Source organism: Aulonocara sp. 'chitande type north' Nkhata Bay, linkage group LG5 (genome assembly GCF_057382095.1).
Source record: "Aulonocara sp. 'chitande type north' Nkhata Bay isolate Kocher_YH1m ecotype deep benthic linkage group LG5, A_spYH_male_GT1.1, whole genome shotgun sequence".
NCBI classification, from domain to species: Eukaryota; Metazoa; Chordata; class Actinopteri; order Cichliformes; family Cichlidae; genus Aulonocara; species Aulonocara sp. 'chitande type north' Nkhata Bay.
The window spans coordinates 42,302,072-42,313,756 of record NC_141348.1 but is presented as its reverse complement, the minus strand read 5'-3'; the positions used below and the strand labels follow the sequence as shown (position 1 = coordinate 42,313,756).

General features: G+C 37.9%; 1 protein-coding gene across 1 annotated transcript; it reads right to left on the bottom strand.

Moving 5' to 3' along the window:
* Nucleotides 1-214: 214 nt before the first annotated feature.
* LOC147331404 (butyrophilin-like protein 10) lies at nt 215-10,871 on the bottom strand. The gene is made up of 5 exons (XM_086293672.1): nt 10,649-10,871; nt 6,767-7,102; nt 3,454-3,729; nt 1,811-1,908; nt 215-1,659 (listed from the first exon to the last, which is right to left on the bottom strand). The coding sequence occupies exons 1-4, from the start codon at nt 10,869-10,871 to the stop codon at nt 1,829-1,831; spliced, it is 915 nt and encodes a 304-aa protein (XP_086149798.1). The 3' UTR covers nt 215-1,659; nt 1,811-1,828.
* Between the last annotated feature and the right edge of the window lie 814 nt (nt 10,872-11,685).

Below are 11,685 nucleotides of genomic sequence, written 5' to 3'. Positions count from 1 at the left end.
GGGCAGCACCTCATAGCGAAGAATCATATGTTAAGGTCTTCACAGTCATCCATTGCTGTGGAAGTCATCTGAGGAGGAAGCATCGCTTTAACACCGTTGGAACATCACTAATGAACAGTTACCAACTGCTGACAGAGAAACACTCATCCCAACACACCCTGTCAGTTGATAACTTCTATCTTCCTTTCCAAAGGTTTGAAGACACAAGCACATAAAAAAGTCACAAGAGTTTATTTTCATGTTTTTTGTACACTTGCAGAAATCTTTAAGCACTTTGTGAAATAACTTTATAATACACAATCATCAGTTACAGCAGAAACACACTTACAGTACAATTGCAGTATCATTCATCCGCAGCATATGAGCAAGTTCAATAAGGAAGTTCTGTAATCACTGTGTGTTCAGCTGCTAGTCTGACCACTACCACATTCTGTCAATACTGACATCATTATTCTAGTCCAATCATCTTCTTGCACACTATCTTTAAGCCAATGAGCTTGAATTATTTAAATCTGTGTGCTCTGTATTCTCCCTTCTGGACTCTCAATTATGTAACCCACCTACTCCCCATCTCCACATCACCCAGTCACTCTGAGTCACTGGGATAACTGGGATTCCATTCTGCCATAAGATTATCATAGTCTAATTATCAATAAAACTGATTAATTTCTCAATAAATCATATTAAGTTCTCCCAAAGGATCTCTCCTTAATGAAATACTTTTATAAAAAAAAAAAGCATACAGGCTCGTTTAAGATAATAGCAAAGCGATATGCATACTAAAGGAGGCACATTATACAGAGGTTCACCTACATTTAGAGCAGTTCAGGGCTAAGTTCACCTTTGTTTTATCAGTTTAAGTCGGCTGATTCAGTGTGAGCTGCTGAATGTATTTCAGTCACTGAGCAATTTTATTTAACATGTTCACAATTCACCTTCAGATATTCATTCACACATAATCAAATGAACTGCTATGCAAAATGCAGTGTAACTCAATGAAAGGCTGAATTTTAACCTTTTCTTTCAAAATTCAAAAAAATTCAAAACAGTGATTTAATGCTCTTTGAAATTTGTTTGAAATGAATTTGCAAACTGATGATGATTCAGTTAATCAATGACGACACAATGCTCTCCCTACATAGGCTGCATTTGTAAGTTAAAAGTATCAGCATTAGTAATACTGACCCTGTAATGACTTATTATTGGATCAAGATCAAAATTTGCTGTATCCAACAACCACTAAGCTAACACAGCGAGGCAGACAATCTTGTTTCACTGTTGTAGCTTATTATATGATCCTGCTTCATCATCACATTACTTTTATAAAATGTCAAATTAAAATAAGACAACTTGCATTAAACAGCTCTGGAACAATTTTGAATTCTTCATAAAATTTGTCCAGGAAATAAAGAGTTCTTTATAACACACGAGTTAAACATTCTGGATAAAAGACATGGACACACACGCATGCAAACTCACACTGAAGCAGCTGACTTAAATCCCCAAAATAGAACTGGATTGAGATGTGTGACATGGAGCTTTTCTTCCATCCTTTGCTTCAGACAACTTCAGGAGAATTTCAGAAGTGGAGAGATAATTCGATGAACTATAACACTTGTCTGTCAGACCCTCCTGGTGCTTTTGATCCCATTCGATTTGCTGTGGAATTGCAGAGAAAAAAAAGCAAAACAAAAAACTAATGAATCTCAATAGAAATTTGTTTTCTTTAAAAAAGGGTCAATAAATGAATGTATTATCCTCACATCATGGGTAAGCTGATATTAAAGAAGACGATATTATACAAACTTACCTCGAGCATTGAGTAAAATTACACAACAACTATTCCAATTATTCCAAAAATAACTGAAACAATAGTAGCTCTCATCATCCCAGTCCCAGACGGCTCACCTGAAACACAAAAAAGATGAAGTCACACTCAAGATGTTACAGCAAACATGTACTTATTGTACATGTACAAGCCATCTCTTGACTTATACTTTTCAGTGAGCTGTTCTCCAAGTTGCTTGGTGTCATGTTGTCTTCATGTTGCAATTGTAGCAGGAATACCAATGAACCAGAGACTGGACCTCACAGACACACGTGTTTTTGTACAGCAATCACCTGACAAACACATCAATTGCACTCAGGCGACTTCCATTTCAGTAACTGTGACACTGATAGAGTCAACTAGCTGGACTTCTGCTGAATTACATCAATCACTTTTATTTTACACTATATATTTTTAATTATTTCTTTTAATTCAAGCCGAATTATTTTGACCATGATTTGATTAATTAATCCATAAAATAATGAAATATCCTAGAGGAGTGAATACTTTTTATAGCCATTATATAAAGCCTAATTGCATTACATTTGTTATGTTCAGGCTATCTGATAATGTTATAAAGGTTTTTATTCAATTACATGTTTTGGCTCTAGTCTAACCACCAATGTCTGATTTTTCACACAGATTTAAAGCCAGTGTCTTCCTAGAGAAGAGCTACAGTCTCACACAGCCATTCAACTCTCTTGTTCTATGACCTTGATAAGCACATAATTTAGGAGATTATGAACTTAATGACTATTTTCAAGCCTTTTTAATGCAATATTTTTACAATTTATTTTACAAATTACCATCCAAATAACATTAAAAGTTAGGATAAAACCAACTATGATTTACTGCTTGATTGGCCACGACTGACTGCTGGAGGGTGAAGTGAGGCAACAAGAGAGTACAAACACAAAGAAAACAATTTTCACTATCAGTCAAAAACTAATGTGTACACTTGTGTCTGCATTTTCATTTTGTTAAATACGAACAAAATTATAGCAGAAGGACTTCCATGTGTCTGGCCAGAAAGAGAGGACCAATCTGTTTATTTGGTAGTTCAATGAATGGCTTCAGTTAATTAAAAAAATGAATTGTGTTCACATTTGCTGTTTTGCAGTTTTTGTCTTCTTATACAATATTTGAAAGACTATATTTTGGGAAATATTTGTGGGTGTTCTTGTTTGTTTGTTTTATTGTACTACTTGAATGCTAAAGTGGCCCTCCAATGAGATGACAGTGCCAGCAGTGGCCCACAGCTCATCTCAGTTTGAGACTCGTGATATAGAACAAGGTTCATTTAGCTTTGTAACATCCTCCAAGGAGCTACTTTTACTTTCTTACTTTGAGTACATTTAGAGCTGATACTTTTGTACTTTTACTTGAGTACAGAAGTTGAATGAGTACTTCAACTTTTACTGGAGTATTTTTTAACACTTGTATCTGTACTTCTACTTAATTTCTCTGCTTTTGTAAACTCTGTTCTGTTTGTGGTTTTAGTATTTAACGTTCTTTGTTTCCCTTCAGACCTAAGTCTTAATTCTAATTCTAATCATTTTATTTTCATATTGTTTTATAAAGAAGTAACAGACATAAGTTGTTTGATGGATAAAAACAACACTCACCAAAATATGCATAGATTTCCTTATGAATCTGATGCCAAATTGTCTTCTGTGTGGCTACACAGCGATAAAAGCCAGTCTTCTTCACAGTAGTTTTGACGGTGATATAGAAGCGATCTCCTTTTGTTGTAACCTGTGGCTCGTCAGAGGTAAGTGTTTTGTTAGTGCTGTCCCACCACTCTACTGTAGGTTCAGGAGAAGCACCTTCAACGTCACACTGCAGCAGTGCCCAGTCATTTGTTTGATAAAGATTTGTTACAGATGGCTTTGGAGCAGCACCTGTGAACAGATGATGATGATGAATGTCTCACACGTAAAAATTAGAAAAATTCTCATTCAGCAACTTTGAGTGTTAATGAGGATTACAGTGTGATTATGAGTAAAGAAAATCACATTGGTACTTCAACTGCACCTCTCTTGATTGAATAGAATTTTAGTATAAAAAGCCTTTAATGCAAACTATTTTTCTGACCCATATAAAGACATTCATGACTTGTTCTGCTTTTGGTAAAACAGTAAATTTGAAAACTCATGTATTACCACAATAATAATATTTTAGCTTTATAAATATTGTGTCAAGTAAACACCTTCTGCATACTGGTGGAATAACCATTACATGAAAAACGAATTTTGGTAAATAAAAATACTATTAATTCATAGGACTTGTGGCATGAACCTTAGTTTAGCGTGGTGGCCGAATAAATTTGTTATACACTGTAGGAACAATATACATGAAGAGTCAAATATAGGTAAATAGAATAGAGCAAAAAAAGACAAAGATTAAGGTGCTATCACAGTATCTTAACAGAACTGATGTATGCAGCATTTTCTAAGAAAGCAACATAGAATTCCACAAAATAAAGAAAAATAATAACTGATCTTTTAAACTAAATTTGAACCTGCTGTGCAATTATAAAGTATAGTTCAAATCGAGGCAGCTCACTGTCTGGGCAGTATTTACTTTTATGGGAATAGTATTGCATTTTGTATGCATTTTTGTTGTTGTTGTTGTTTCTTTTTGTTTTTAACAACGTACAATTCAGTTTCAAGCATAGTAGATGTTTGTTTTTGATTATACAAACATAATGTAGCAGTAGGTAATGGATAATAGGTACTAAATTATAAATAACGGGCCTTGAAAAAATTAAGTTTACTATATTATATTACACTGCAGTGCATTCCTTGGTGGATGTAATTATACCTCATAAAACCTAACGTGTGAAGAATAAAAAGAAACCTCTCTTGAATATAATTTCAAGTTATTGAAAGGTTGAATCCGACCGCAATACTTTCGGAATGTTCGCATCTTCTGAAGAATGTTTTTACTGGGTCTGACAGCTGTATGCAATTAGAAAAATACCTTATTAGACTACTTATGACGCAGATGATGTAGCATAAAAAAAATCCCCATAGGTTTGCATAAAATCCAAATAGAAAATGAACTTTTGTTTTCACTAAAATACGTTAAAGTGCGGTTTTTGTCTTTACCCTTTAGTGATAAGTTCACATTCACACTTTTAAAAGACCGCAAAGACGAGTGACGTAATTAAAAAAGGACTCACCTGAGACGTTTCGGACCTTTAACCTTTTAAAACGCAGAGGGTGTATGCGACCCAAGTTTGCATATAAAAAAATAATAAATAAACATATAGCACATTTTCATGGCGACTGTAAGCTTAAATACAGACTTTTTATATACGTTTTGAAATGTCAGATATTCAATTTTCATCAGATTTGTTACTCTCCCGAAATGAGCTACGGGATAAAAATCGTAGCGCACTGATTTAGGACAGTAAATAGTTTCTAACTTTATTGCTAGCATTTGGTCTCACCGTAAAAAGATGTTTCTGTAGACAAAAAAGACTTTCGAAAACGAGCAAGAGCTCGTTTTAAACAACATAACTCCACTGATAATGCGTAGCTTGTTTACGTTCAGCAGGGAGTAAAAATAACCCCAAAGAACAGAATTCATTCACTCATTAAGGTTTATCGGTGAGAGTCAAACTTCTAAAATTGCAACATTAAATTACATTTGAAAGAACCGACAAAATATTTTACCAATCAAGTTTGGTATCGCTGAAATCTGTAAACACTCCCGAGAAAAATTAACAAATCAGCATCTTTTTCTGACGGAAAGGGACGCACTCGCGAGACTGGTTATTGAATCAACCAATCAGAAAAGAGCTTCTGTACGCAGCCTCGTGGGGGGCTTATTTGACCGCTACTGTCATCCAATAGAAAATCACCGCAGTGAAATCACTCTCCGTTTGAAGCCAGGAAAACCCCCTTTCTGACCATATATGGAAGTTAATGTGGTTAGCCTCGCTGTTATAATGTGAGGAACACAAATCAAAGAAAACTATTTTATCTGTCGAAAAAGACCCAATTACTTTATAACATATATATACACATCTGCTTTTAAAATTATTTAATAAATCATTTTGTAGTTATGTTTAGCGTTTGGGAACATTTTAAGTGTGAAAACCAGAAGGAATCCCCATAGTTTGTTAACTTTGGAGAGATTTTTGCGAAGTTTGAGGCAACTGGTTAAAGGTGGTCGGCTTTGCAATTTTTAATTAATCTCTGTAATAGCTTAGAGTAACTTCTGTGTATCAGCATGAAACATGGCATATTTATTGTAGATAAAGTAAAGACGATATCCTGTAAATTTCAGCCTTCTAGTCCTTGTAATGACTGTTTAACTGCTTTTAATATATGAAGTAAAAGCTCAAAAACATCCAGGATTCAGTCATTTCCCGTATAATCATCAAACAAATGATCTGTGTTAGAGCTAAAGGTAAACCCAGAAGACTACATTAAATATCAGTGATTTTTGTTCACAGTGATGAAACAACCAGGTATCAGTTATTTATGGTTTGGAAATTATTCAAAAGTTTACTATGGTAGTTACAGACATGCAGAAGTGCACATGACTGTGAGAGGCTCTAACAGATTAATATGCCCTCTGAAAGGAAACAAACACACATGTTAGAGGTGACTGTGTTATCATCAACTTGGCAGTCAGTTTGAACAGCTGTGCATCTGAAATATAAGGAAAAATTAACATTTATTTATTAAGTGTTTATAGTTTATTTCATTTATTACATTTTATTTTGTTTATTGAACCCTATGGATACCTCCGATCTTTGATAAGTAGACAGGCGCAGGACCAGCATGCACACGGCTTTGTTTCTCAGCTTTGTTCACCAAATATTGCAAATTTCACTGCAGATGTGCTGTATGGGTGAGACCCTGCCAGATGTGCATGCTGACTGTTTCATCTGTAAATAATCAGCTGATTTATAACAGCACTCACCAACAACAAGCTCAATGCGGGATGTTTTTACACTGGGCTGCATCACTGGAAAACTACAGGTGTAGTTTCCTTGGTCCGCCAGCTGAGTTGTATTCATTCTTATGGAGGCATTGCCGTACTTCAGCTCTCCTGGAAAATGTGAGACTCGATCTTTGAATTCATCATCTTGACCTTTGCTATATATGCCGGCATCAAACATGAACACCACCTTTAGAGGAACTGTTCCTTCCTTCTTCCAGACAAACAGTGCTTTCTCAATGTTCTGATTGGTGCTGAGGGAGCAGGGTAAAATGACATAATCATCTTCCATCACAATCACTCTGCTGTCAGGTGGTCCTGAAAGACAAAACATGAATTAAACAATGTGTTCAGATACAAAGTGATGAGGATATAATGAGAGTCATTTATGAGTCAGAGACAGCCAATCAGAAGAAAGTTCACGCTTGATTTTTACTAATCATGAACTTAAAAAAGGTCTAAGTTTAATTAAAAAAAAAGAAAAGAAAAGAAAAGCCACAAGAATATAATCAGCAAACTTTTTCACTATAAAAATCTTATATTTTTAGCTCAGTTCCCCTTCATAAAAACAAACTGATTAAACTGGTCTGGACAAAAATGATGGTACCTCTAGAAAAGAGTAAAAATAAGATGACTATAGGGACCTTAAACCGAGGTGTGTCCTGTAATTATTGTTACAGATATCTTCTTACTTGTAATCAGTCGGCCTATTTAAAGGGTGAAAAGTAGTTAATGTGCTGTTTGATGTTCCTGCACCGCACTGAACATGAACCACAGTGTCTATCCTTAGCTCACACTGACAATTAAAGACAAGCATGTTAAAGATAAAAGCTATAAGACTGTCTCCAAACAATTCCTGTGACTACAGTACAATGTACTGTATTAAGTTGTTATGCCCACAAGACTGTAGCCACCCTGAACATGAACGTAAGAGGAAATCTGATGACAAATTTCATCAATAAGTTCCAAGAGATAAGAGATTAGAGGTGCACTAAAGTGTCAAATCACACCAGCCATTACTGTTTGAGACAAAGTGGACTTAATAGAAGACGACCGAGGAGGACACCAGTGTTAAAAGCAAATCACAAAAAGCATGAATGGAATTTGCCATTTAGTCATTTTCTACAATGTCACATCAGCTCAGATGCAAAAATAAAGCTTATAAAGAAAATGACACAGCGCCTGCTCTGAAACATGGAGGAGACTCGGTTATGTTCTTGGGCTTACTCTAATCATATAGCAAAAATCAATAACATCAAGAGCTTCAAAAACACAAAGTGCACAGCTCAAATCCAAAGTCCTCGTCCTGCTCTCTGCTCTCCTTCCTCTTTTCAGCAGCAGGTTTTTACTTTGCTTGTTAAACATAATTTCAAATGCTGCTAACTGCTCTATAAGACACTCACTGAACAAAGTGCTGCATCACTGACAGAACACAGAGGGCGAGGTCCATTAAAGTGAACTCTCTCTCTCTCTCTGTAAATGGACTTCTGCTAATATGACTGCATCCGCTTGATGCGGTATCTTTACACAAACGACTGCATGTGAAGTAGAGGCACACTCCTTGATAGTCACTTTGACTGGCTGCTTCCTGCCTTTAGTGCTTCTTCCCCATCACACATTGTGCTTTGTGTGCAGAGGTGACAGAGGTGGAGAGGAAAGTGAACAAACGTGAGATTCTTAGAAACAGACGTGCATGTGCAGTACACGCCTCATCCGTTTCCTGAAGAAGATGAAACTTGACTTTCTCGCTCAAACATCATTAAAAAACAGACAAATATCTAAACTATTGTTGTTACCACAAAGCTGTGTGGAAAGATTGTGACGTAATTTCTTAATTTATGATTTGATGCAAAGATCTTCACACTTTTGTGTTCATGGGGCAAACAAACACAGGTGTGGGCTCAGGAGAATTTGGCAAGATAACAAGAAATGGATTAAACTCATAAACATCTGGAGTTTCAGAGAGTAGAAGATGTTGCCTCTCAGTTCAAGTGTCTCATGAGCATTTTGGTCTTGCAGTTCTTCTGGGATGAAAAAAAGTGAACATAACCCTGTCCCTTTGAAACACATCCAATCTGTGTCCTTTTCACCAGCTGAGCTCTCAAAATCTTCCTGCCAGTTTGAACCTGCACATCGCAGTCAGTAACAGCCTCATGTTAATGGGCCACAAAAAGTTTTAACTCTGACTGTAGAAAACCTCAGGAAATGGAGCCTAGTGTTCATCTTTGTCATAATAATCCTCTTCACTCATTGAATCACTCGCTCTGAGAACTGGGGCTATAACACAAACAGACCCTGAAAGAGTTAAAAACTAAATGAAATGATATGTTATGCATGAGAGACCTGTGGATGAGTAAAAGCCAACATCCACACTGACAGCATCCAGCAACAGAACAGAACACAGCTGCTATTGAGACTGGAGATCCAGAGCCCACAGCTCAGTGGATTCATGGCTAGACTTGAAGGGTGCAAACACTGACAGCAGCCCATTCGCCCAATCAAATTTCTTAATACAGCCGTTTCCTCCACCACCTTCTCTGTGCACTGGTGCACGTTGCAGAACAGAGTTTAGTGTGGAAGACGTGTTTGATAAAGATGGAAGAAGAAAAGAAAAAAAAGTGGAGCTGAAAAACTGGGTGACTGATCATGGTGGGTCACCTGGGCCAAAATTGCCAGCGACAATTTTTTGTCCAAGTCCGGCTCTGAGTGGGATCAATAGTGAGCAGCATGGAGATAATGAGCTGAACCTGGAAGAAGAGTGGATCTGAACTAGATGATGTCCAGCCACCTCCAATCACAGATGCATCTACTGAGCTGAAGATGGAGATTGTGCCCAAACTCAAGGTAACCACCCAACTGAGAGCACAAGTCCCCAGGCTTACAATATCAGAGGAGATGCTCAGAGATGTGAGCACTGATTGACTCAAAGAACAGCACAGAGGCTCTGATCATACTAACACCAGATCCACAGAGGCAGGAGTCTACCACAGCCAATAGGATCCACGCTGCAGACTGTGCAAAAATGTCGCGGAAACTTTCCAACACAAGACTTTTTAAGCTGTCCCAGCTTACATCTGGAATAGCGCGCAGTGAGCACCAAAACCAAGTGGCTGGGAAAGTGTACAAGAACATCTGTGCTGCATTGAACTACACGTTCAAACGTCCTGATGGGAGACACCACCAATGATGGTTGAGAACAGCAGGGCTGTGGCTCTGAGGGACAAGCAGCTGCTGAACAACCAACCAGATACTGTGGTGGGTAACAAAGAGCAGAAGACTGCAGGTGTGATAGAAGACAGTGACAGGAAGAAGGAGTGTGAGGAAAAAGAGTACAGGAGCCAAAGAGCTCCAACTCTGAAACAGGAAGAGAGACAGAGAGACAGTGTGTGTGTGTGTGTGTGTGAGAGAGAGAGAGAGAGAGAGAGAGAGAGAGAGAGAGAGAGAGAGTGGTTAATTATTCTCTATTCTATCGACCAACTTTAAGATAACATAAAAACTTTAGATGCATTAAAAAATCGCATTCAGTCACATACAAACGTCACACCGTGTCAGCAGGATGAAAGCAGAAATGTGTTAACAGGAAGCGGCGCACCTGAGGTTAAAAATGCTTCAGTACTGAATGATGACGATCTCTGATAACTGATCATAAACACTAAAAAGAATTTCGGTTCATTGTTGAAGATGCTGCGCATTAATCTGCCCTCTCATTGTTTTACACTAAAATGTGTTAACAACTGATGTCACAGGTGTAGACTCCGCAGTCATCCACCCACTAACGCAGCAGCCTGAGCAGCGTTAAAGCTCCATCCGCTGTTGTGAAACGTGACTGCACTGATTATCACTCTAAATCAATGAGCTTCTTACCGGATTCAGCACCAAACGTCAGTCCGGAGAAAGTCAGGAAACAGAAGCTCAGAAACAGAAGTGGTAGAAGCTCCATGTCTGCAGAAACCCTCTGAGGATCAAACGTTACAGCATCTCTTTTTTTAAAAAGAAAAAAAAAGAAAAAGCTCGGAGCCACTCCTCCTCCCGCACTGACGCACTCCAAAACACTTTGAGTTTCTATTCTCTTAAAGCAGTAAACCATAACTGCACTTCCGGTGTGATATGTCGCAACATCAGCGTCTTTTAGATTGAACTTGTTTAACAGCGACAGTTACACAGAAACGCGGAGAGAAGAAAGATTAATGAGCAGTGATGGCAAAGTATTGTAAAAAGGTTAGGCTGAGGTAAATTCAATTCAATTCAATTTTATTTATATAGCGCCAAATCACAACAAAAGTCGCCTCAAGGCGCTTCATAGATACAGAGAAAAACCCAACAATCATATGACCCCCTATGAGCAAGCACTTTGGCAACAGTGGGAAGGAAAAACTCCCTTTTAACAGGAAGAAACCTCTGGCAGAACCAGGCTCAGGGAGGGGCGGGGCCATCTGCTGTGATTGGTTGGGGTGAGAGAAGGAAGACAGGATAAAGACATGCTGTGGAAGAGAGACAGAGGTTAATAACAGATATGATTTAATGCAGAGAGGTCTGTTAATACATAGTGAGTGAGAAAGGTGACTGGAAAGGAAAAGCTCAATGCATCATGGGAATCCCCCGGCAGCCTACACCTATTGCAGCATAACTAAGGGAGGATTCAGGGTCACCTGGTCCAGCCCTAACTATATGCTTTAGCAAAAAGGAAAGTTTGAAGCCTAATCTTGAAAGTAGAGATAGTGTCTGTCTCCTGAATCCAAACTGGAAGTTGGTTCCACAGAAGAGGGGCCTGAAAACTGAAGGCTCTGCCTCCCATTCTACTTTTAAATACTCTAGGAACAACAAGTAGGCCTGCAGAGCGAGAGCGAAGCGCTCTAATAGGGTGATATGGTACTACAAGGTCATTAAGATAAGATGGGGCC

Coding starts and splice junctions, on each gene's coding strand:
- LOC147331404 (XM_086293672.1), bottom strand. CDS start 10,871: ATGGTTTACTGCTTTAAGAGAATAGAAACTCAAAGTGTTTTGGAGTGC. Junction 7,103..10,648: donor GACGTTTGGTGCTGAATCCG/GTAAGAAGCTCA, acceptor TTTGTCTTTCAG/GACCACCTGACAGCAGAGTG. Junction 3,730..6,766: donor CCGCATTGAGCTTGTTGTTG/GTGAGTGCTGTT, acceptor ATCTGTTCACAG/GTGCTGCTCCAAAGCCATCT.